Here is a 26,406-nt window from a genome sequence, read left to right as displayed (position 1 = left end):
GTAATAGATCAAACATGTAATTTTAACACTAATCAATATAAAAATTAATAAAATAATTTACATCCTAAATAGTTTAGATCTGGTACATTTTTGATATTTGGTACATTTTGTACATATCTCAATTTTGATGTTACTAAACAGTTTGAAATATAGTCTAATAAAAATGAAGTAGAGCCTGGCAGTGGTAGCACATACCTTTAATCCCAGCACTTGGGAGCCAGAATCAGGTGGATCTTTGTAAGCTCCAGGACAGCCAGGGCTGTTACACAGAGAAACTCTGTCTTGAAAACAAAAAACAAAACAAAACAAAACATAATATAGCTGGGCAGGGTGGTGCATGCCTGTAATCCTAGCACCTGAGGAGACAATGGCAGGCAGATCATTGTGAGTTCAAGGCCAGCCTGGTCTACAATTGAGTCCAGGACACCCAGGAGTACACAAAGAAACCCTGTCTCAAAAAACAAAAAACCAAACCAAAAAATTAAGTAAAAATCAAAACTTTTCTGTTGCACTCAGCCAAATTCAAGTGTTTAATGGTTACATGTGGCTAGTGGATACAGTATTAATCAGTGTTGGGTTAGATTATAAAGAACTGGGCAGAGGGGCTAGAGAGATGCTTAACAGTTATGAGTACTCACTGTGCTGGGCATGGTGGTGCACGCCTTTAATCCCAGCATGGGAGGCATAGGCAGGCAGATTACTGTGAGTTCGAGGCCAGCCTGGTCTACAAAGAGAGTTCCAGGATAGCCAGGGCTACACAGAGAAACCTTGTCTCGAAAAACCAAGAAAAATAAAAGTACTCACTGTTTTAACAGAGAACCTAGGTTCGATTCTCAACACTCACAGTGGCTCACAAGCCTTTAACTCCAGTTCCAGGGAATTCAGTGCCTTCTTCAGGACTCCGAGGGTACCAGGAATGCATGTAGTGTACAGACACATGCAAGAAAAATACTGTGTGTGTGTGTGTGTGTGTGTGTGTGTGTGTGTGTGTGTGTGTGTGTGTGTAGAAAGAGATGGAGGGAGGGAAGGGAGACAGAGAGCAGGAGAACTAGGCAGAGGATAGCTAGGAATGGAGGAAGTGCCTGTGTAACAACATATACTCTATCGCAAAAGCAAACAGAACCAACCATCCCCAAAGGACCAAACCATTTATCTTTTGCTTCTTTTATCTATCTATCTTCTGCAGGGGGGGGGGGGAGGAGGGAACTAAACAGTCATTAAGCTTCTCAAATGCAGTGGGGCAGGGTTAGGTTCAGTGGTAGAACATACTAGAATACAGAGTATTGTGGCACACTGTCCATGAGTGAAGTTTTACTCAATATAAATGACTTTTCAAATAATGTTTTTAATGTTCAAACCATAGGAAAATAAGAAAATGCAAACTTCGGTTTCAGATTAATTCATCTAAGACTCGAGACAACAGGAAAAGGGCATGTGTGAAATTCCCAAACAGAGATCCACTGACATTATTAAAGACGGAAGGAAAGTTGTGGAGTTAAGAGGATAAGGCCAGAAGGTCTCTATGCTACAGCCTGCGCCAAACTCCACTTTTCGGAATCTTTTAAATTTAGCTTTGTCTAGACACACCAAAGAATAAGAGTTCTGCTGTAAGAGGACAAGAGATAATGGGCAAATTAAAGTGTGAGGTATTTTGCAGGAGAAAGGGAATAAGAGAAACCATGCCCAAGTCATCCTCCAAAGGGACACATTCCATCCTAGAGGGAGGCTGCTTAAGACTCAGGAAGTAAACAAAACAAGGTTCAGAAAAAACAAACAACTCACAAGACTCACCAGACCCCTCCCCATGGCTTTAAAGCAGCAAGGACTGCTGGGGAGAGGGGCCCCAGTCATCCATCACCCATGCTGTGGTGGGCTTTTCTATGATGCAGCTTGAGTCACCCACGCTTCTGTCAGTAAGCCCTCAGTAAGCAACCCCAGGAAACTCAGGGTTCACCAAACTGGATTTCGGTGGAATCCCTACTTTGGTCTGTCATCGACTCCCCGTCTGGGGTGAGTGGGTATTGGTTTGCGCCTCTCAAGGAAAAGTCTCACAACACAAGGTGAAAATCCTTCAACTCACTTGCACGCCTTCTACCCAACATTTCAAAAAGCATGGCAAAACTCAAAGACGATGTCTGGGTTTGTTCTTTTTTTTTTTTTTTTTTTTTTTTCCGAGACAAGGTCTCTCTTTGTGGCCTTGACTGGCCTGGACTCACTTTGTAGACCAGGCTGGCCTCGAACTCACAACGATTCACCTGTGTCTGGGTTTGTGAGGTTTTGTTGTTTCGTAAATACACCTGAATTTTGTAAGCACCAGAAGAGAGCTCTCTCAGGAGGGCATCTGACGACAGAATCATAAAGTGGAAATAGTTCTTCTGTATGAAACTCTTAACAGCCAATCCTTGGCGACTGGGGGCAGGTAGGCACGAGAACTTTCCTACATTTGGAGAAACCGGCTAAGGGTGTGGCGATGAGACGCTGCGCCGGTGGGACTCGGGGTGGGGACACGGGACAAGGAGGCAGGACTCGCATCCCCCTCAGCGAAGAGACAGGGCCTCGGGCCCCACCGTGCACCCCGCACCCCAGGCCGGGCGGCCGGCGCCCGATTCCACCGGAGGCCTCGGCAGCCCGCAGGGGGTCGGTCCTTCCCGTCGCCCCGCGCAGCGGGCTCCCATCCCCGCCTCCGGGAGGTCCGCCCGCCCGCCCGCGTCCCGGCCCTTGGAGTTGGGAGGGGGGCGCTCGAGGCCGCGAGACCGCGGGGATGCTGGGCTGAGGCGCCCCGCCTCCTCACGCAGGCCGGCGGGAGCGAGCGGAGCACAGGCGCCGCCCACACTCAGGACTCGCCACCAGGCGGGACAGCCGGGTGCGGACGGAGGTACCTGCGCAGGCCGGCGAAGAGCGAGCGGCTCGCAGCCTCCGCCTCAGCGCTCTACGTCGGGCGGTTGCGCGTTGGTTGCCCGCCGCTAGGCAGCGACACCTTCCTTCGAGCCGTAGGCTGCGGGCCGGGAGCGCGCGGCCGCCGGAGCCAATCAGAGCGCGGGATCAGCAGGGGGCGGGGCTGGCGCTGGCGCCCCGCCCCTCAGCCCCCCCCTTCTGCCGTTACTCTGTTCTAGCCCTATGGACCTCCTTTCCCGAGAACGCTATCGGTGTGGAGCCGTTGAAGAGCCCCGCTCAGGACGAGAAGACAGTGCTGCCCTGCAGGCCCAGGGATGGCCGCCGTCTCCTCTCCCTGACTCTTTGCACACGCCTCGCATCTGCGAGCTTCTGAAAGAACGCTGCCGGCCCGGAACAGTGTGTGCACAAGTGTGTAAAAGGAGGACGAGGCCACCCAAGCTAGCCTCAAAGGGGCGCCTAAAGTGACATCCTCCCGCCCACAGCCCTAATTGCTCCTTTCGTCATCCCATGCCTTCTTGAGAAGTCTGGGCTGTAGCAGGTGCTTAATAAGTGTGCCTGCCCTATCCCTCTAAGGCAGACACCCGACTTTTCCTGAGGATCCTTCCCTGAGCTCTCTGTCCCTCTCTCAGGTGTCAGGGACTCCTGCTATCACTAATTTCTAGCCATTTGTATAAAATATAATTTACTGAGCAATGACTATCCAGCACTATGTTGTAAACTAGTCGAAGACAGATACAGGAATAACTAGAAATCAAGACATAATGAACCTTTTCCACGTGAAAGGTATAGAAAAGTACACACAACTTTTTTTCTGAGTCAAGATTTTGTTTAGTAGTCAAGGCTGGCCTACACTCGATCCACATGTAGCAGAGGAGAACGCTGAGCTAACTTCACCTCTCAAATGTGCCACCATGTCTGACAGTGGTCCTTAAATCATCACAAGTATATATTTTATTAAGGTCAATTTGTTAAAATGAAGTTATTAAGGAAGCAATTTATTGCTAATATTCTGGCTTAAACGGTTACAACCCATGAGGCCTTCAGGAATGTTCTCACTCCTGTACTTTGTTTTAGTTTTTTTTGTGTGTGTGTAATTTTTTAGGATTTATTATTATGTATACAATGTTCGGCCTGCCACTTGCAGGCCAGAAGAGGGCACCAGATCTCATTATAGATGGCTGTGAGCCACCACGTGGTTGCTGGGAATTGAACTCTGGAAGAGCAGCCAGTGCTCTTAACCCCTGATCCATCTCTCCAGCCCTTGTTTTTACTTTGAAAACTGTTTCTGTGTATAATGCGAGTAAGTGCACTAGAGAACTTGAGTTCTGGCTTCGAGTTTACTACCTTTTTACCAGCAGCTGATATGACCTCAGTCTGTCTCAGTAAGCACCACTGTGAGATGACACCTCCTACTGTGTCATGGGGCAAACCTCCTATTACGGGTAAGAAAAGTAGTGGATTCTTCATTTCCTTGTCTCTCACACCTCTGAGATCTGGATATGACTCAGTATTAGAGCAAGTCTCTCGGGGCTGGAGAGATGGCTAAAGGCAAGGCTGCTCTCGCAGAGGATCCAGGCTTAGTTCCCAGCACTGACCTGGCAGGTCACAACTCTCTGTCCCAAGGAATCCAACACCCTCTTCTGAACTCTGTGGGCACCAAGCACACATATGTTGTATACATCCACGAAAGTAAGCAGAGTCAAGTATTAAGTCTTTTCCCTCTTTTTTAAGGCAGGCTTTCTCTGTGTAGCCTTAGCTGTCCTGGAACTCGATCTGTGGACCAGGCTAGCCTTGAACTCAAAACTTAAGAGATCTCCCCACTTGTGCTTCCCGAGTGCATGAGCCACCACTGCCAGGCTCCTTTCCCTCTTTTTTTGTTTTTAAGATTATTTTTAAAAGATTTATCTTATGTATATGATCGCCCTATTTGCATGTACACCTGCATGTCGGAAGGAGCATCAGATCACACAATAGTTGGCTGTGAGCCACCATGTGGTTGCCAGGAATTGAAATCAGGATCTCTGGAACAGCAGATAGTGGCCTTAGCCACTGAGCCATCTCTCTGGCCCCCTTTCCCTCTTCTTCTCCATCCTGTTCTCCAATCTATGAACTATGTGTTTACTATTTACTTTCTGAAAATTGATGTTGATAATCTGTTTCTTTTTATTTTATGTACATTGGTGTTTTAACTGCATGTGTGTCTGTGTGAGGGTGTCAGATCCCCTGGAACAGTAGTTACAGATGGTTGTGAGCTGCCATGTGGGTGCTGGGAATTGAAGCAGGGTCCTCTGGAAGAGCAGCTAGTGCTCTTAACCCCTCAGCCATCTCTCCAGACCTGTCCATTTCTTGCACTGTTTGAAATAGATCTAGTTCGTTCCCATTGTACATTATTTAATTATGCATCCATAATTATAATTTTCCAGACTAAACTTTATAAACACTTTTGTTTCTGTAAACATGCTTGAAACATTTGCACTTTTAAAAAATTAAATATAGCTTTTTTTCCTCCAAGACAAGGTTTTTGTGTGTAATAGTCCTTGCTGACCTGGACTCAATTTAATAGACCAGGCTGGGCTGAACACAGAGATCTGCCTGTCTCTGCCTCCCAAGTGCTTGGATTAAAGATGTGCGCCACCACGCCCCTAAACCTAGCTTTTAATATGCTCTCTTCACCACTTAAATTTCCTACTGATGTCAATGTTTCAAGGTCCAATTTAAATCAATCAGCCTGAGTTGTCTGCTACAAGCAGGAACTGGAACAGGGCCATAGCAGTGTCCTGTGTCTTTTGAGTGTCCAGCATGAACCAGTGCTTATAGAGCCTCGTCTTACCCTTGGAGCTGATGACAGAAGTGGGAACCGCTGTTTGGAGAATGCTGTGCAACTCTTGAGTCCTTGTAGCATTTTTGGCAGTTCTCATTTATGTAATTTTGTTAACCAGGTTTTAAAGCTACTTTTGTGTTCATATACAATTTTACATGAAGACAATCTTATGCATTTTTTAAAATACATAAAGAACAGATTTAACTGTGTAGGTTGAAACATGACAATGTAAGTAGGCATCATCCATCAGACATTTCTACTGTAAAGTTTTATCTGTGTGTACTTGAGTGTGTTCAGGTGTCATTAGAGGCCTGAAGAGGGCATGAGTGCCCCAGAACTGGGGTAGCAGGTGGTTGTGAGCTGTCTGGATATGGGTTCTGGACTTGGGTCCTCTGCAAGTACTCACTGAGCCATCTTTCCAGCCCCACTTTCCAAATTTATATCTAAGAAACAAAACTACCAATACTGTTTAGATTCTGCATTCTCCTTTTCCCACTGCAGTCCCTTATAGGTGAGTAGGTGACTTCTGCCCGTTCCCTTTTTATTTCTTTGGGATCCTCAAGTGCCAAGAATAGCAACCAGGCTCATGAAATACCCCACTCCCATTACTGGGAGAATTGCACAAGCTGTGCAAAATTCTTTTTGTGGAATTTGTAGTGAAACCAAGCATTCAGCCCGGATAGCCCAAAGATAAAACATAATAAAATCTATTTTTCTGTATAGTTTCTTCCACGGTACCATTTTGTTCCTTCCTGAAAATATTTTCTCACTGGTCTTCATATTTTCTTGAACCCATAATACACTCCTTATTTTGCAAACAAGGCAACAACCTCTCTCAAGTCTTGACTATTTACAATGCTCATACTGACTGATGAGTGTGGATGAATTGTGTGAGTTTACCATTTCCCCAAAACCATGTGAAGTGGCTCACCACAAGGATAACTTAAACCGAGGCAAAGAAAGTGTCTGGGGATGTTTGATTTTGAGTATGTAAATTCCCCAACCTGCCTGTAATGAGCTAGCTGCAGAACCTTCAAGTAACCGAGCACTTAGATGGCGTCTATTTACCCATGTTATACAACGTAACAAAACTTGCCTTTAAGACTGTCACCATACACACCCCACAGCCTGAAGCCATCAGGCCATGTCCCCTCTGTGGCTTTCCTGGGAAGAGAAGCTGTGTGGCTAACAACTAACTTACAGTCTGAGTAGTAACTGGCTGAGTGCTGTCACATCTACAGTCTTGATCTAAATCACCTGGTGTGAAGCTTCCTGTCGTAGGAGGGAGGGAGGTATCCCCTTTGTTTGGGCACTTACTTCTCTGGCCTCCCTTCCAACCCTTCACATGGTGTCTTCCCTTCTCCCTGAAGCCCCCTCCATGTTTTAAAGGGAAAGCTCTTTCCCTTTAAGGCCTGTATGTAATTTTTAAATATACTGTATCCTTCCTTTTTCTTTTGGATTTTTGAGGCAGTTTCTCTATGTAGCCTTGGCTCTATAGACCAGGCTGGCCTTGAACCCACAGATCCACCTGCCTCTGCCTCGATAGTGCTTGCTAGTGCTAAAGGAGTGCCATCACTGCCCAGCTGTATCTGGTCTTTCTAATGCTCTCTCCCTCCGTGGGCAAGATCATGAGCTCAAGGGCATTGCTCCTAATAAGCCTCAGTCTGAAGGTGTGTCAGCTTCCCTCCACAAACCCACTGTTTTATTTTCCTTGCATTTAACTATTACGATCACAGTTTTCACAATGCAACATTTTGGCAGTATAGACTTAACTTCTCCCAAAACAACTCCAGGGTTTGGTTTTGACATGAGAATTAAGGGAAACTGGAACTGTGTTGTAAATTTCTTCATAAGGTCAAAGTACCAACAGTAATGTGAGCACTCATTTTTGAAATCTGTGATTCATTAAACACATGCTTGCAAGTATCTGACATGCAACTATCACTCCAGGAAACACATCAGTTAAAAACGGAGATCTGCCCCAGGACTTGCCTAGCCACTTAAAGGTTTTAGCCCAAATTTTACTTAGTGTTCAAGGGATAACTCAAAATACACATGGTTCTCAGTAGGAAGTAACTGACAATTGACTCCAAGTGTGGGGAATTTAAAAGTTTAGTTTCCTGCTGGGCGTGGTGGCACATGCCTTTAATCCCAGCACTTGGGAGGCAGAGGCAGGTGGACTTGTCTACAGAGTCCAGGACAGCCAAGATAACAGAGAAACCCTGTCTCAAAAAACAAAATAAAATAAAAGCTTAGTTTCCTAACAAAATAGACAATTACAACCCAGTAAGAGACTGTAACCTTCATTTAAGTTGAGTAGAGTCAACAGGTCTGTTATAAGGCTCAGCTCTTAGCAGGTAAAGGATCAAAAATATTTGTTGACAAATTTGAACATATTTGCTATAGGTTTAATCATTTTCATCCCGTTTTCCTTTCCTTCTGGCCTCCTTCCCATGCCCATATTTGTTTTTTGTTTTTCTGTTGTTTTTTTTTGGGGGGGGGGTGGAGGGGACACCGGGCTTCTCTGTGTAGCCTTGACTGTCTTTGAACTCAAAGATCCACCTGCTTCTGCCTCCTGAGTGCTGGGATTAAAGGTGTGTGCAGCCACCACCACTGCCCAGCCATTTTTATTTTGACCCACTGACTTTAAGGTTGCATGCATGAATATGGGTGTGGGGCTAATTACTGGAGCAGGGGCAACTCAGCATTCACTATACCACTAGAGAAAAGACTTCCTTTGGCCATTACCTGCCAAAGTTCCTCAGCTCAGGGTGGACCTTCAACCATCAACCTTCCAGGCTGGAATGCTGACAGGCTCAATTGTGTGCAGGTAACCACAGCTCACGAGTGCTTTGAGAGTGGGTAACAGCAGTCTCTTCTAGCCTTCTGCCCTCCCATCATGTTCTGAGACTTGGAGTATTGGGTTTAGGGTTGAACACTCAAATAGTTGCTGATTCTCAGTCTCAGCCTCACTTGCAATGTGTGGTTATTTTAAGACAGGGTCCCTGTAGCTCAGGCTGGCCTTAACTTACTGTGTAGCTGAAGCTGGCCTTGCAATTCCTGATCCTACTGCCTCCAACCCCTAGGAACTGGGATTGAGGGTTGGCTAAGATGAAAAACTGTTTTTCCCTCTTTTTGCTGTTAGTGATTATTTCTGAGGAAGTGTTGATCTAGAGCTTGGGCTGGGCTCAAATGGCAATCCACCTGCCTCAGACTGTTGAATGCTGAGATTATAGGTGTGTGTCACTATGGCTGGTTCAGACCTCAGGCTGAGAGTAGAACACTAGGCTGCATACCCAACACCCATGGTGGCTCACAACCATCTATAATTCCAGCTCCAGGGGATCCAACACCTACTTTTGATTTCTAAAGGTACCATCCATGCGGTGTACACACGCACACACGCACGAATGCACGCACGCGCAAAAGACTCATATACATTATATAAAATGAGTAACTCTTAAGGCCAATTTGGACTTGACTCTGCCTCAAAACAAACAAGAACAATAAACAGAGACAACCACCAATAAAAAAAACCTCATTTTATTTGCTCAGCACTTAGTAAAAAAATCCTTTAAAGATTTTTGTTTATGGGGATTTTCCTACATGTATGTCTATATGCCTCACCCGCAAGTGTGCGCCTGGTGTTCACAGAGGGCATAAGGCAGCAGATTCCCTTGGCCTGGCGCTATGAGCAGCCTTATGAGTCCTGGGAATTGAACCCAGATTCTCTGTAATTGCTTGTAGCTTTTCATCTAGTCAAAGGACCCCGTGTTTTTTGTTTTTGTTTTTTTAAAAGACAGGTCTCAATATGTAGATCAGGCATGAAATTCAGAGATCCACCTGTCTGCCTCACCAATACTGGGGTTGAAGGAACCCAGTGTTTTACTTTTTGTTTTTGTGACTTTGCCAGTAACTGGTATAGTAATGGGTGGTGTAACTATTTGTAAACTACTGTTAAGTAGTTTTAAGAGATCTGAATAATTTTTCAACATAGTAAAAGTCTATCCCTTAACAAATAATACTAATTTGCTTAACCTCCCCACCTTAGTTTTAATTTGAATGAATGTTTATAAAAAATCAGTCTGTAAGATATGGGTTGATGTGGATTAATATCTGATAGAGATTAAGTAAGGCTCCTTTTCTTTAGCTACCTTAAATTCTGACTACTCATAGATATTACCTAAATTCTACTAGCAATTATTTGATTCATACTCCATAAAGAACTTATCAAGTCCCATTAAATAAACACATGTGTGACCTAAGGGAACACAACGACAGCTCAGAACCCTTTCAGTCCATGTCAACCCACGCCTACATGTCTCACTGTAAAACAACACAACACACAATAACCACTCAAGACTTTGTATCAATTAGACAACTTTTACTAAATGAGAAAACTACATTTAAAATGTGCTTTAAACAAAATGGAATTAGGAAAAAAAGATGTATGCATTTTAAAGAACTTTTGCACTGTGCTGAAAACCAAATGTTTCTTGCAGTAATACAATGCGCCAATCCATAAAATGTTAACAGAGTTCTCAATTTAACATTTTCAAAGACAATATAAGGTTTCACATCTATGGTAACACAGAAGAAGGGCATCATATAAATATTATGTCCATCCCTATGAAGCTTACAAATTTGACAATGTTCAATAAAAGACTTTAGAATCACATCCAATAGTATCACATCCAAAGAACCACAAATCTGTGCCTGTTGTTAAGTCCTCCTTCTAAAATCTTTGCTGATTTGCTACGCCTTGACATTTGTTAATGCTAACCCTTAAAAAAAGAGAACAGGAAAAAAAAGCTGCAATAAACTCTTGTTCATGTACAGAAATTATTGCTACTATACGTCACTACAAAGCATGTCTACACATATCATGACCTTTGATTATGAAAACGCAGAGTAAAAATCTTTAGTGACAGAGCCTTACAGTCAAAAACAACATTCACATGGCAATTAGACAGTGAAGCACCCGACACTCAGAGCTGACAAATGTCCCACTGACCAGCGTTCATTTAAATACATCCTTCACATAGACAGGGAAAGAAGAGCGCCAGCTTTCCAAGGCTTGTCAAAAAAAGGATTCTCATGTTCTGTGGATCTAAAAATAAACAAACAACAACAACAACAACAAAAAACCCCCCAAAATAAAACCAATGCAGGTGAGGGTAATACCAGAAAGTTAAGCATGCCAAAAGGTGTTTCGTGCGAATTAAAACCTAAAGCCAAGGTACCACATAATCACATTACCAACTAGTTTTGGGTAATACTATATGAGCCTTATCTTAAATGAAATGCTACTGCACAATAGAGCATCAATAAATTAAAAGAGTGCACAAATCCAAATCAGTGGCAATTTTGTAAAAGCAAAATAAATTCATTATCAGCTGCAAAGTTTGCCCAGTCAAACGGTTTGATTAAAATCATTGGGTCAGATAGTTTGTATATATTTTTTTAAAACTTATCAACCTCTAAAACTCTTTTTTTTTTTTACTATAATGAGGCATAAGTTTTCTTAGTAAGATCAAACAGTTACTTAAGTAGATAAGTGAAGGAAAATAATAGTTGGTAAATGTCTTTAAAGCTCTTCCCATATTTCACTTTTTAAAATGTTTAGGGAAAAACAGGAAAAGTAGTTGCCATTATTCTAGCAGAAACAAACAAAACAAAACAAGCCCCAAATAATTAAACAACCAAGCAACACTAAAACCACATTACACAGATGGGCCATCATGCTTTCGTCTGGGTAACTACCACAGCTAGTTTAACTGGGATGCTTTCAACCTTAACAATGGTAATACGGGAAGATATAACTTTAATGGATACTTTTGAATTTGGATTTAACTGTTTAATATTATAACAGAGTATACTTATTACAATACAGTGTAGCACATCTTTCTATTAGAAAAAAATTTAAGATCCTTTACCCGTCTCCTTAAGTTAAAGGTGTGACATCATAAAGGGTGTCGAATGGCTGGATGGTTTTACAGTGCACACTTATATATTATGAAGTATGTCCTTAACAAATCTGATGGTATCTTTACAGAATTCCTTTCTTCACCTTTTCTTCGGTGGATTAGCTGTTCGAGGTGGAGTAACAGGACGTCCAGAATTCAGTCCACCATACTGGTACTTAGCTTTCTTTTCAGATGGTTTCAATATCTTGAAATAGATAATTTATTAACAGTATTATTCTTTCAATAAATAGCATCAACTATTAAAGTCCTGTGAAAGTCTAGAAGGAGCTCAGCAACATTCCAAACACTTCTTAAATGAAGGACTTTGTTTGGCAGAACAGCTCAGTGAGTGCTCACCTCCAGGAAGTGCCTGGGTCCAGTCTCCAGCACTGCCCTTCTCTAAGGAGGAACACTTACTCCTTACCATTCCCATTATCCTAATAATAAAAGCTTGGAAACACAGCATAGTAACTGTTGAGCCTTTAAATTAAAAATTTTCTCTATTAGTTCATCTCATTAGAGAGAGAGAGAGAGAGAGAGAGAGAGAGAGAGAGAGAGAGAGAGAGAGAGAGAGAGAGAGAGAGAGAGAAACCCCAAAAAACAAAAACCACTGGTCTGAGTTTAAAAAAAAAAAAAGCCCACCTTCTCATCTTCGTTGTGACTACTTATCCTGGTTTTCTGAGCTACATTTGTAGTCAGTCTGCAGTCCTTCTGCCTCAGCATTTTGAATGCTGAGATTACAGGCATAAACCACCATACACACTGACTTTATTTTTCATATACAGGCATTTCTTTTTTCTTCTCTTTGGGTCTTTCAAGACAGTGTTTCTCTATGTAGCCTTGGCTGTCCTAGGCTCATAGAGATCCGCCTCTGCCTCCCAAGTGCTGGGATTACAGGCATGTGCCCCCATGCCTGGCTCTTAAATTTTAAATGGTATTTCCCATATCCTGTTTTTCCGCTCAAGACAGGGTTTCTCTGTGTAGCCGTGGCTGTCCTGGACTCACTCTGTAGCTCATGCTGGCCTCGAACTCACAGAGATCTGCCTGTCTCTGCCTTCCAAGTGCTGGGATTAAAGGCATGCATCACCACCATCCCACTCCACATGGGTCATCTCTTCAGCCACATAAAGAGTTTCTTAAAACCTCTATGCATATCAGAGTGTCCCATAAAGGAAACACATTACTCCAACTCCTCTATGACAACCGCTGAAAGACAAGACCTGGTTAGAACCCTTAGAATATCATGAAGACACCAACCATTTTAGCATTCAGTTGTAGTTGATAAGTGTGGTTTAGTACAACAAAGGGCAAGAGCTATGGGCCTTGTCACACGTAAAAGTCCATCTATACATCAGTGGGCTTCAATTCTTGGATTAAACTAATATTAGAGTGAAAATATTCAGAAAAAGAAGTTTCTGGATTGAACATATATAGACATTTTTGGGCCTTCTCTAAACAACATGATTCTTTTCTTGTTTTGTTTTTTTGAGATAGGGTTTCTCTGTGTACCCCTGGCTGTCCTCAAACTCACAGAGATCCACCTGTCTCTGCTGGGATTAAAGGGACGCACCACCACTGCTGTTTAAATGTGATTCTTATTTAAACAGCATATACACTGTACTGGGTATTGTAAACAATTCAGAGATTATTTAAGCTATACAGAAAGATATATATGGGTTATATGTAAATATTGTGCCATTTTATACAAAGAACTTAAGCCTCCACAGATGTTGGTAATGCAAGTTCTGAATGTAATGCCCCCAGACTGTACAAGTCAAAATCATAAAATTACCTTTACAGCAGCAAGCCTTTTCAGTTAGTACAAGCAGCACAACAAAGCAAGAGCCTTTAAAATGTGCATTTTTCTATAAGGGTACTTAAGATTATTAGAAGTTTCTCTTCTTAGGAAAATACTCCATTTTATTTTCATCTAAGTTTATAATTCCTTGTTGCCCAATGCCTACCTTATACACTAATCTTGCACAGAAACAAAAACAGAAATCTAATTATCTACTGCATTCATTCTTTTCTGTGTAGGAGGATCCCTTTTGAGAAAGGTCAGCCAATGCTTCTCCGTTTTTTTGTTTTTTAAAAAGGGTGGTCAGTGAACCATTAACTGGCTATGGTGGCTAGCTAGCAAACTCCTGGTATTCTCCTGTCTCACTACAGGCACATGCCACTGCTCTATGGGTACTAGAGATCCAAACTAAGGTCCCATGATTATAGGCCAACCACTTTACTTAGAGTCACCTCAAGTTTTCTGACACTCTATTCAGTTACACGGTCCCAAAGTTAGAAAGTTCATGACTAAAAATAGAAAGTTTTTAATGAGTCTGAATGGTAATCACTTTTTTTTTGAGGGCCCTTCCCATTGCTGCATTGGAGATTGAACCAAAAGCCTTGCATGTACTATGAAAGCATTTTACCACTGAACCGTATCTCTAGCCCTGAATGGTAATAAATCCTGAATTAAATTGATTTTCGACACATTCTGCTCAAAGAGAGATTAACTACTCTAACACCAGTATCAATGAATGCCTAGTTGTTATAAAACTATCAAGTCATCCTGCTACTAAGAGGCAGTGAGGTTGCAGGTGCAAGTTCAAGGTCAGCCTGAGCTACATGGGGAAAACCCTGTCTCTAAAGGAAGAGAAAGACCTTTGTGTTCCATGTCTCACCTGAAACGAACACATCAAAGTCTCGTCCACACTCATCATTCCACCAGCATTGTCAAACTCGCCACAGTAATTTGGGGCAGAAAATAAGGTTACCAATTGTCGCTTAGCAAAAAACTCATATCCATCTTCTACCACCTGTCAAAGGAAATTAAAAAACAAAAAAATCACAAACTCCTTAGTGGGCAATTTTTAACCATATATGCTAATGCAGATTAGTGAAACAAAGGCCAAAACAACAGACCCCCCTTCTGTCAGATGCCAAGACCCTGACTCTACTCCCAAATATGGTAAGAACACAAAACAGAATCAATCTTCCCATTTCTACACACTCCCACATAGACACATGTACTTTTTTTTTTTAACCCACAAAACCAAGCCAATAAAGAAAAGAGGCCAAATGGAGCTAGAGACGGCTCAGCAGTTAAGAGCAATTGCTCTTTCAGAGGACTTGAATTCAGTTCTCAAACACTCACATGGTGGCTCACAACCATCTGTAACTCTAGGTTCCAGGGGGCATGACATCCTCTTCTGACCTCTGTAGGCACCAGGCATGCTTGTGGTGCATGCACACACATGCAAGCAAAACATTCACACATAGAAAAAACAAGCCACACTTTAAAAACAAAATTAAGAGAAAAGTATTTTCAGAATGCTTTCCAGTCACTGTCTACAAACAAATGAAGTTTTACAGATCCTGAGTACTATGTGTGCATTTCTGAGAATAGTGGACATCCTTTTTACAGTATCAGTAATGATTTATTCGCAGCTAAAATAATTACGTTTATCTACCTACCTACCTATGCATCCAAGTATATGAAGTTAACAATAAAATATCCAAGAATCTTATACTGCATACCTGATGAGCTCGACAAATCAAGTCTAAGTCATGACGATTCAGAAATTTACTGACTACATCAGCTCCAAAAGTAAAAGAAACACCACGGTCATTTTCTCCCCAGCCTTGTACATCCTTGTCTGGGTCAGACCACAGTAAATCACAAAGCAGACCTTTAGAAAACAGAAAAAAGAAAGAAAGAAAGGAAGAAAAAAAAAACCTCAATGAAACAGAAGAAGAAAGTACAGAATACAGCACAAATACACATTACATTTCTCCTGTCTTCCTACACTTTAATGATCATCATGTGTCCCTAGGTACTCTAGCCTAAACCAATCTTTGTTAAAGCACCATACAAGTATAACCTTGCCTGGCTTCATGTTGGTGATTTCTATATACAGGAAGTATAGGTGTGGCACACTTAACACGTGGAAGCCTTTGTTTAGTTTCTCGCTGTCATTTCTTCTATAGTCAGTTTATCTATTCCTTACAATTATACTACTGAGCACCAGTCTATTGCATTCCTTTATTTATTTATCATTAAGCCACAAACACATTAGGACTTTTAAACAAGTCTTTGTATCTGGCAAGGTTAGTACTCTCCTTTATTTATTCAGCATTTTCCTGATCATGTTGGAGTCTTTGTTAACTGTTTTCAGGGATGGTACTAAGTTTCTGACTGACTTTCACTAAATATAACTAAGTACAAGCATGTCCACATTTTACATAAAGCAATTAGACTTCTGTATATACTAACCTGTATCAGGGACATCAGTGGGTCTCATAATTCTCCGAATCTGTTCCATAGATTGTAGGTCTGGTGACAGTCCTGTATATAGAAAGAGAAAGACTTGGTATCTAGGAAAACATTATAATTGTATTGTCTTTACTATATTTCTACCAAGGAAATAAATCGTTATACTTCAACAGACTCCAAGGAGGAACTCCACTATTTTCTTTCCAGTTGCCCTTTATCCTTCATGAGAATAGATGATTGCAATCCTTTCTACTTTTGTACTTTCATGACCACTAAATCTTAAAGCATTTTTAGTTTCAAATTAAAACACCTCTCCCAGTCCCCTAAGAACCTTTCCCCATATCCCACCTCAATATGCTCATTATCTGCAAAAAATGTGTAATAAACTATTAATCAGAAGACCAAACAAGAAAAGCACAAGAACATAGTCTGCAGTCTTTAAAGTAGAATGTAAATAAAAGGCATTACTTCTCTAGGAGGTAAGTCAAGTACCACCACAAGAAGTGAAGCCAATACATATATTCCAAACTGCCACGCTCTCTCTCTGCTACACCAATGCCCAAGAACGATAATTCCTTAAGTGTTTAGTCTGTATGGAAAATATTTCAACTAATATAGTGAATCATGTTGTCAGAATAAACCACTCACACCTCAGGCCATCTTTTCAGCATTTTCCACTCTAAAGCTCCCCATAAGATACTACCATGTAGGCTGGAGAGATGGCTCAGAGGTAAGAGCACTGGCTGCTATTTCAAAGATCCTAAATTCAATTCCCAGCAACCACATGGTGGCTCACAACCATTTATAATGAGATCTGGTGCCCTCTTCTGGTGTGCAGGTGTACATGTAAGCACAACACTGTATACATAATAATAAATAAATCTTAAAAAAAAAAATACTATCATGTATGACACTGAGAAACCAACTTTCTTACACTTCAATTCCTTCCCTATATGAAAATCCAACATTGTTACTAAATTGTTCCATAAGTGTGTGTGCGCGCACACGTGCGTTGAGACATTCTCACTATGAAGCCCTCGCTGGCATGGTCCTAGGGATAGGGCAGAGTAGGCTAGCCGTGAACTCACAGAAACCCACCTGTCTCTGTCTCCTGAGCATTGAGAAGAAAGTTGTACTTGCCTTGTCTTAAGGAAGATTATCTCACTGTCTGGAGCTCACTGATTAAACTAAAGCTAGGCTGAGTTTCACGTGAGTCCTAAGGGCTGAATTCAGGTCATCAGGCTTTTACGGCAAGCACTTTACCAAAATCTTCCCTAACTTTTGAAAACGTTTGTGTGTGTGTGATCATAGAAAAGTTTACTGCATATTCTCAAATGAGCTCTGATGTATGTGAACTTACAGAACTTCATCTGAAGTAGACTAAATTGTTCATATGATTACATGTTTGGGGTTCTCCAGGAAGTCCCCCAGCCATTAGTCATGGCCATTTATGAGCCTCAGAGCATGAATCAGAAACGCAGCTCCTTTGTGTGAGACACCAAAAGGCACTGAGGTAAAGCTGTGTGTGGAGGCTAGAGAGCTGAAAACTTCTTTGATCTGAATTCTTTTTTTTCTTTTCTTTCTTTTTCTTTTTTTTTTTTTTTGTTTTGTTTTTTGAGACAGGGTTTCTCTGGGTAGCCTTGGCTGTCCTGGACTTGCTTTGTAGACCAGGCTGGCCTCGAACTCAAAGCGATTCACCTGCTTCTGCCTCCCAAGTGCTGGGATTAAAGGCGTGCGCCACCACCGCCCGGCCCTGAATTCTAATCTCTATATTCTAATGTCCTCATTCCCTAACATGCTGACATACTGCACAAAACTTAGAAGGCATATGAATATTAAATGATGTTGCATTTAGAGTTTGATATAAGGTATTTACTACAGAAAGAAAGGTAATTAGCCTCTCATTTTGACTGATGGCAGAGTACTTTTTAATCAATTTGAAGCACTGGTTAGAGTCCAGCACCACAGAAAATAACCCAACCAGCCAACCTCACCTACTCTGAGGCAAAGTGAAAATACTTCTTAAACCATCTAGTTATCTTGAGATCCTTCTGCCTTGGCTTCTGAATCTTGGGTCTCCTGCCACATTCAGCTTTCCCACAGCATTTTAATTATTACAGCTCTCTTCTAAATAGCAAATGTATTACTCTACCTCCATGACAACAGAAGATTTTCTCATCCACAATGGCAGCTATAGGCAGACAGTTAAAACAATCAGTGAATGTCTTCCACAATTTAATATTAAATCTTCGTTTGCCTAAGAAAATAAAAAGCATAGAGAAAAATCAATAACTGTTCTCATTAGTTAACTCAAAGTCCGAATATGATGTTTTAATTTTCTTCTCTGTTTGCTTACTTGGTACTTTTATCTGTATTTGAATAAACTACGGTTCAGCTTCATGTACTGGAGATGGAGCTATGTCTGAGTACTTGCTCAGGATGCAGGTTTAATGCTACAGCTAAAAAAATTTTTTTTGCTTATGTTTCTGAAAGGGGAATAAAATATTCAACACCTTTATGAAACAAATACATCAAATAACTTTACCTTATAAAATAACTATAATATTTTAAAAATTGTCTAATAGGGCATTAGCTAATTTCTCCCCATTCAATATAATTTCCTAGCCAAATAAGTAGACAACAGTGAAAGTGGCCCCTCTGGAGCTAGTCCATGTTAACTTAATGCACCGAATAACAAAGTATAAACCTACTGCCAGGAAAGGAATGCTTCCAAGTGCCTAAGTGGTATTCACTTTAGAGCAAATTACAACTTGGCACTACAGCAAGTGAAAAGACGCAGGCTATAATTTTCCCATAGCCCAGTTACAACAAAGACAGCTTCCACTAAGAGTTACCTGATTTTCCTGATTTGGCATTAAGTTCAACTACCAAGCCAGAGAAGAGATGAAAGTCACAACTATTAATTCGCTATTTTTATGTCCAAGCCTACCTAATTTTAATGAGTAAGTATAACTTATAGGCTATTTACAAGCTACTTCCCACACCTGGTGCCATGTGATGTCCCTTCTACACTAAGGACATCCATGCCTCACTCTGTCTTCTAAGAACATTAACAATATACTTCATTTCTGTAGCTTACAAAGAAGGCTACAGTATGCTGTCCTTCAACTTACTTCCTCTGTACATGTCTGAGTTAATTCAGATCACAAAAATGTTATGGGAAATTCAAATACAGAATCATTACCATTATAACATCTATTCTGTTTTTCTTTTTTAAGTATTGCCACATTCCAATGTTAGAAGTGACTGGTGTGTGTGTGTGTGTGTGTGTGTTTATTTACTCACATTCATTAATATGTGCTATCATTACAGGTATTGAGGAGTTGTGAGTTTGATGACGACTACCATATTTAAGGAAAAAAGTAGGCAATTTAGCAGTCAAAAATAAATTTAATTAGAAAACTACTATAAATGACCAAGTACACTTACTCCCATATTCAACCTAATGGGTAATGACACTGGGAAGACTGTTACACATCAGCAAATTGATTTCCTACTGACTAAGAAACAAGAGCACAACAATGATAACCCCAAGGACTCAGTAACTTCGGTCTCTTGGTGTACAGACAGACTACATTCTAACAATGGATTTTGACTTTTATTTATGTGTACGCATGTGTGTCCGCTTGCCTCTGCATATGAACCATATGAGAAGTGACTGCCAAAGCCAGAGAATGGGGTCCCCTGAAGCTACTTAAGGCAGCTGGGGGCCTCTTGATGTAGTACTGGGAACCAAACCCAAGTCCTCTGGAAGAGCAGCAGAGGCTCCTAACTTCCAAGCCATTTCTCTACTACCCAACTTTTAGGTACAAAGAGAACCAACTGCAAGCTGCCCTCTGATGCCACACATGCAATGGACCTACACACGTTTGTGGCAGCAGCAGCGGCACACACAAACTCACAAGTTAATGAATGAACAAATATAAAAAGCAAACTACAAAAAGCAGAAACCAGAAACCATTGTTTGTTGTTGCCTGTGTTTGTTTCACTTGGACAGCTTACCAGGTAAACTAATTAAGAGGATCTCCTTCAGGCAACTAAGCTGTAGCCAATCAGAAATATAACCAAGGAGATCCCAAAAAACACTTTAACACGTATCCTAGCTTTAGGCTCTTATGTCTGGGCCTTTTTCTGAAACCATATTTTAAAAAAACAAGAAAAGAAAATTCTCACAGTTCCTCTAAAATGAAGACAACCGTGTTAAGCGTAAAAGCACATGAAAGCTAATTACTAGGCTAAGTTTTAGCTCCAACTTACACTCATCGTAGAATCCATAAATGCGATTGATGCTAGCACACTCATGGTTTCCTCTTAGAAGAAAGAAGTTCTCCGGGTATTTGATTTTGTAAGCCAATAGCAAACAGATGGTTTCCAAAGACTGCTTTCCTCTATCCACATAATCTCCTAAGAAAAGATAGTTGGCTTCTGGTGGAAAACCTCCATATTCAAATAATCTCAGTAAATCTGTATACTGTCCATGAATATCTCCTAAAACCAAAAGAAGTCAGGTTAGAACAATTTGTTAGTTTTATGCAGCTTCTATGACTCAGAACCCGAAGATCTAGCAAAGCTGTGCCTGAATCCCTACCCTATAGAAGCTAAGATGATAAACTAATATTGTTGTACTACAACATTTCAGGCAATTTCCTATAAAATAATAGGTAATTTATAGTTACTCTTACTAGCTGGTAGTTGAACTTTAAGTCATATTCTGTTATAACAAATATGAAGATCTAAAATACATACAGATAACTTTTATTATCTTCAAGTTATCACTATATTAAGTAACATTTGAAGGAATACTTATATGAAATACAATCACTGACTTAAAATAGTTTAACTTACAAGGTTCTCACTTTATGGTGGGGAAAGGACACTGTATAGTCAGTAGAGCTCTGGTTTGAATTCTGAGCTTTTTCTTTTTTTCTTTTCCGAGACAGGGTCTCTCTGTGTAGGCTTGGCTGTCCTGGATTCACTCTGTAGACCAGGCTGGCCTCAAACTCACATTGATCTGCTTGCCTCTGCCTCCCAAGTGCTGGGATTACAGGAGTGAGTCACCATGCCTGGCGAATTCTGAGCTTTTTCCAAGCTATTGAAATGTGGTACAACACTTGGGAGATGCCGAGTGGTAGGAGCAAGCTCTTCCGCCCCATCATAGTGATCATGACCATAAACTACCGATGCTTTTCAGTGTGATGTGTCAGTATTAGTGCTTTAAATGTATTTTTGGGCTTATGATAGTTTCAACTTAATGTTTACTGGGATAGAACACCATATAACCAGTAGGATTTGTACTTTGAATCATTTTTAGATCATCTATAAATAACTAAATTACTTATAATCATGAGATTGGATACTGTACAAAGCACCACACATGAATTAATAAACTCCACAGAGAAAGAGAATACAAAGAACTTAAAAAGCATACTAAATCTCTAGTCCCTGAACAGAACCATAATGATTCCGCAATAGCCCCTAAAAGGGAGGAGGCCCTCCAACTTGGGGCAAGTGGGCCATCACTGGGGCAACTCACAGCTTGGATGCCAGTGAGCCCTTGCATAGGCAGTTCCTGTCTGAGGAGAGCCTGGCCACCCACTTCTCCCAACTCAACCCACATAATGACCATCCTACTGCAGTCCCCCTGTGACTTTCCCCTAAACCCTGTCACCACTCAGGAGCCCCTGCCTAGAGCTGCTTCTCTGGTATTATCTGAGGCCCTCAGGCTGCTGAGGCTGGGAGATACCCCAAGTCCTACTACCCTGTAGCCTCAGCTGGGGACATCATAGAACTCAGAGTGCAGATGGCCAGAGTCCTTTCCCACCTTGTTCCCAACAGTAGAGCAGCCACCTCCAGAGAGGGATGAGGTCCTCCTCCACGCCAGGTGCCCAAGCACGAGGGCCTTGCCCCGACAGTGTGATACTGAGCTCAGTGGAACCCCATTGTGTGTAACACCCCAATGGCAAATAAACATTCCTGAGCAGTTAAAAATAAAAAGCACACCAAACATCTTCCAAGCTACATGGCTTCAAGGTAGATTACTTACAAACAAGTGAAAATGAAGGGCATTTTTGCATATGGCAACTACTGTTTGAACAAATGTGGTCCTAAGTGCATACAAGTGTTTTCAGAAGCACTGTAACCACTATAAAGAACACCTGTGTTACCAAATGAAAAGCCAGCACGCTGTAGGATTTATATCCTGTTGTATGTGAACTACAAAAAAGTGCTTCCTATACAATAATTTTTCTTGTTATAACTTGAGCCTTTAATTTAAAGTCTTAGGTTTTTGCCTTGGCTAAAGCTATTTTAAGTCTGAAAAGAACAAACAGACTATAAAGTAATATCTTGAAAATTGCCACAAGCTAGAGACCACGGGCACTGCCAATACTGACACTCAAGATTCTAACTATTTTTCTTTTCTTTTTGTTTTGTTTTCTGAGACAAGGTTTCTCTGTATAGCCCTGGCTGTCCTGGAATTCAAATCCGCCTGCCTCTGTCACCCAAGTGCTGAGATTAAAGGAATGCGCCACTACCTAGCGCTATAGCTGTTTGTGTCTAAGCAGCATCCTTGAATGCCAATTTCCCCACATCCTTAAAAGCAGTCAGTACCAATCTCTGCCATTTTTCCCTTGTAGTCTGATGGGTTAGGTACACGTTTTAAACTGCATTCCACTGATTTTAGCATCTCCCACAATCTGCCCACTTTTCTACTTCCGGGACTTTATCCATTATAGACACCATCCTTTGACCTTCTGTAATGTGCCAAATATTTCTGTTGTTTCTAACCTGTCATTATTATGAAGTCCAGCCCTTAATAAAACCTATTAATCATTTTAATTCAAATTTAGAAGTTTTCTCTAAATGACTTTCAATATAAATACAGGGGAAATGTGCTTTAGAAAACTTGTTTCTAGCTAGGCGTGGTGGTGCATGCCTGTAATCCCCGCACTTGGGAGGCAGAGGCAGGAGGACCTCTGTGAGTTTGAGGCCAGCTTGGTTTACAAATTGAGTCCAGGACAGCCAAGGCTACACAGAGAAACCCTGTCTCAAAAAACAAAGACACAAAAAAGAAAGAAAGAAAGAAAGAACACTCTTTTCTAACTTGACTCAATTACATACCGCAAATCTTCAATGGTGCTTCCAATTCCAAAAGAATAGGCTGGCTGAGAAAGATTTCACGAGACTTGATACACAACCCTCGGACTTCTGCCTCGGTCATCTGCACAATCTTTCCTGGACGACATCCTCGTACTGGAAAAACAATGAGAAAACTCAGTTTTGCAAAATTATCCATAATATAAAAATGCTTAAAAGAGCTACAGTCATTATTTTGAAAATCAGAAAAGTCACAGATGGGTTGTAGGCTAGCAGTGAGTTTATCAACTGTGGCATTACTTTCCATTGTTGCTGGTTTCTGAGGGTGCTTCTCAAGCCTGCACCAATTAAATGTAGTCTACTCTTCCTTGTTCTCCAGCGGCCTACAAGAGCTAGTAGCCCAGGATACTTAAACCATTCAAGGCTAGCCAGAAGCAGAGCAGCATCACTAAGAGCCAGTGGCCATGTAGAAAGGGGGATGAGGTGCTATGATTCCTTTGTCAGATTTAAACAGGCTTAAGAAGTCGGGCGGGGGCCAGTGGTGGTGCACACCTGTAATCCCAGCACTTGGGAGACAGAAGCAGGTGGATCTCTATGAGTTTGAGGCCAGCCTGCTCTACAGAGCGAGCTCCAAAGGTACACAGAGCGAGACTCTGTCTCAAAAAAGCAAGTCAGGAGCTCATTAAATTGTACATTCTGTGGCCACATTAACATCAAAATAGGAAGGAAGAGATAAGACGATACAATATTGTACAAATGTGGCAGCTAATAAAACCATCTAAAAAACACAACGACCTAATTTAGACCCCCAGGGCCCATGCTAAAAATCAGGGTGAAGTAATCCCAGCACTGGGGAGGCAGAAACAGGAGGTAGAGCTCCGGGCTCCCTGGCCAGCCAGCCTAACCTGCTTAGAAAAACCCAAGCATGGCAATACCTGTAAACTGAGCACTTGGGTAAAGCTCTGTTAGGGTTGTATAAGAAAAGTAGATTTGCTGGTTGTTACTTTGAATTTCAAGGGTGAATAATTCTGGAACATCATTTTTTGTTTGTTTGTTTGTTTTTTCTGAGACAGGGTTTCTCTGTGTAGCCTTGGCTGTCCTGGACCAGGCATTGTAGACCAGGCTGGCCTGGAACTCACAGAGATTCACCTGCCTCTGCCTCCCCTGGGATTACAGGAGTGCATTACCATGCCCAGTTACAGCAACAGTTTTTAATCTTGCACTGGTTTGTTGTTTGTTTAAGACAAGATCTCATGTAGTCCAGGCTGACTCTGAACTCACTATGTAGCAGGGGATGGCCTTGAACTCCTGCTTCTTCCTTCTATTTACCAAGACTGGGATTACAAGCATCCACCACCACACTTGGTTTTGGCATTAGGGTTTTGTTTGCACACATGTATTTATCTTACTGTCTCGCTGTGTGGCTCTGACTGACCTTGAGCTCACAGATACCCATTGCCTCTGTCTTCCAAGTGCTGGGATTAAAAGGTATGCACCACCATACTTGGTAGGACATTAGTTTTAAAATGGGAAGCTTTTAGTTTGGGGGTGGGGGAGTGAGGGGAAGCATTCATCTTGAAAGATTAAAGGTCTATGGCTGCATAAATGCAAGCTAAAAATGACTGTTCAGAAGTCATCCTTCAGCAATACTTGAAAGCCCGCTGTGAATTAGTTGTTAGAGATGGCAGTGACGCAGTCAACAAAAACACTTTTGATATCATAAACCATTTAGAGTTGGCATAATGGCATGTGCCTGAGGTGAAAGGAGCCTAAAGTCAGTCAGCCTAAACATGTGACCCCCCCCACCCACCCACCCAGTAACATCAGGGAGTTTTACAATTTGTGATTTATGAACAAAGTTAGTTGAAACTAAAGAGCAACTGTAAGTCTAAACATGAGTGTGGGTACATCTTTTTCTGTTATCTGTAAATTATGTGTTTAATTTGTGACATGCTCATCTGTGAGTGGAGCAGAGAAGAGGAAAGGGCACTAGGCCTTCTGCTTTACCACTCTCTGTCTTATTCCCAGGGTCCCTCACTGAACATGGAGTTAGGCTGATAGCAGTGAGCCAGCCTTGCTCGCCACAGTGTGGGGATTTAAGGCATAAGTGACTGCACTTAACTCTTAACACTGGTGCTGGGGTCTGAACTCAAATCTTCACTCATGTTTAGGCAAAGAGCTCTTACTATCTCCTCGGCTGTGAGTCTACATTTTTGACCCCCAAGTAATTGTATGACTTTCAGTAACATATTTACAAAGCTTAAAATGCTTTAACTTGGGCTGAAGAGATGGCGCAAAGGTTAAAAGCACTGATTGCTCTTCCAGAGGTCCTGAGTTCAATTCCCAAGAACCACAGGGAGGCTCACAAGCATCTATAATGTGATCTGATGCCCTCTTCTGGCCTGCAGATGTATATGCAGGCAGAGTGCTGTATATATAATAAATACAATTTTTCAAAAATGCTTTAACTTAGTCATGTTAATCTACAAAACTAAAAATGTTATCAAACAAAACCTTTAGCAAGTGATCAAATCTCAAAAATGAATTGGCCAAATGTTAGAAAACCAGAGCAGCCCTCAAAGCAGCTCAACTCTTTCATTTCAAAACCATGTCCGAAGCACTCCCAGTTGTAAGAGCACATTTTTCAGTCATCTTGGAGAGGTGGAGGTAGCATGACATTAGCTGGCCCTGTGGAGCAACTAGACCAGCCTACAATATTCACAGACTGCAGTGTTTGGATTATGGGTCCAGATATATGGTCACATCACATTATGAAGGTACAGCTAAGTCTGCATACTTCAGTAGGCTCAGAACATTATTATCATCTGTCATTTAGTCCTTCTGGTAGCCCAGAAAGTCCAAGTCATCTTCATTGTACAATAAGAGATTAAACAGCTTTAGACTACAACACTCTGGTTGCACACAACTGTAGGAAGCAGAAAGCAACAGGAGTAATTCAGAACCAGTCACCTAACACCCAGTAAGCACTCTTTCCACTCTGTATATAAATTTCCTGGCAAATGGCTTCCTTCAGTCTGCAATAATGTCACTCTAAGGTAAGACCCCAATATAGCAAACATCTACTAAACTATCACAAGACAAAAAATACTCTAGGGTATTATATACAAACAACTAAGCTTAAGTGTGTAACTCAATGAAAGGTTAGTTTTTCGGCTCAGGATATGCAGCTCTCTGCAGCCACAGCCACTCCTTTGTGCCCTAACAATATCCAAGGTTGCTATTCCTTTACCACACTAATCTAATGCGTTTTTGAACTTCAGAAAACAGAAACACTCTTTTGTTCACACTCTTCTCTGTAAGACCTACCTACTACCCAT

At 41.6% G+C, this 26,406-nt stretch overlaps 2 protein-coding genes and 1 pseudogene across 14 annotated transcripts in view; 1 reads left to right on the top strand and 2 right to left on the bottom strand.

Annotated features, from left to right (window-relative positions):
- SPDYA (speedy/RINGO cell cycle regulator family member A) overlaps positions 1–3,064 on the bottom strand; it is a 43,870-nt gene extending 40,806 nt beyond the window's left edge. For 2 of the 12 annotated variants that reach the window (XM_084792771.1, XM_084792778.1), the window contains exons 1-2: positions 2,880–3,026; positions 196–281 (exon numbers count right to left, since the gene is read on the bottom strand). The gene's annotated coding sequence lies outside the window, so the exon portion shown is untranslated. The other 10 variants (XM_084792775.1, XM_084792780.1, XM_084792776.1 and 7 more) reach the window with 7 other exon arrangements.
- A 7,015-nt stretch (positions 3,065–10,079) lies between these two features.
- Positions 10,080–26,406, bottom strand: part of PPP1CB (protein phosphatase 1 catalytic subunit beta) — a 30,571-nt gene continuing 14,244 nt past the window's right edge. The window contains exons 2-8 of the mRNA XM_084792767.1: positions 23,093–23,224; positions 20,231–20,461; positions 18,105–18,209; positions 15,953–16,024; positions 15,217–15,368; positions 14,361–14,495; positions 10,080–11,887 (exon numbers count right to left, since the gene is read on the bottom strand). Coding sequence (XP_084648893.1) covers positions 11,783–11,887; positions 14,361–14,495; positions 15,217–15,368; positions 15,953–16,024; positions 18,105–18,209; positions 20,231–20,461; positions 23,093–23,224 — 932 coding nt within the window. The 3' untranslated portion in view covers positions 10,080–11,782. The remainder of the gene's footprint in view (positions 11,888–14,360; positions 14,496–15,216; positions 15,369–15,952; positions 16,025–18,104; positions 18,210–20,230; positions 20,462–23,092; positions 23,225–26,406) is intronic.
- On the top strand, positions 21,092–23,082 carry LOC311603418 (host cell factor C1 regulator 1-like; annotated as a pseudogene). The gene is made up of 2 exons: positions 21,092–21,163; positions 21,456–23,082. The product of its transcript is annotated as a host cell factor C1 regulator 1-like (transcript).

The sequence above is a fragment of the Acomys minous genome, assembly GCF_964271855.1.
Source record: "Acomys minous genome assembly, chromosome: 8".
Classification (NCBI taxonomy): domain Eukaryota; kingdom Metazoa; phylum Chordata; class Mammalia; order Rodentia; family Muridae; genus Acomys; species Acomys minous.
The sequence above is the reverse complement of the archived record's forward strand: the minus strand, read 5'-3'. Positions and strand labels throughout refer to the sequence as shown.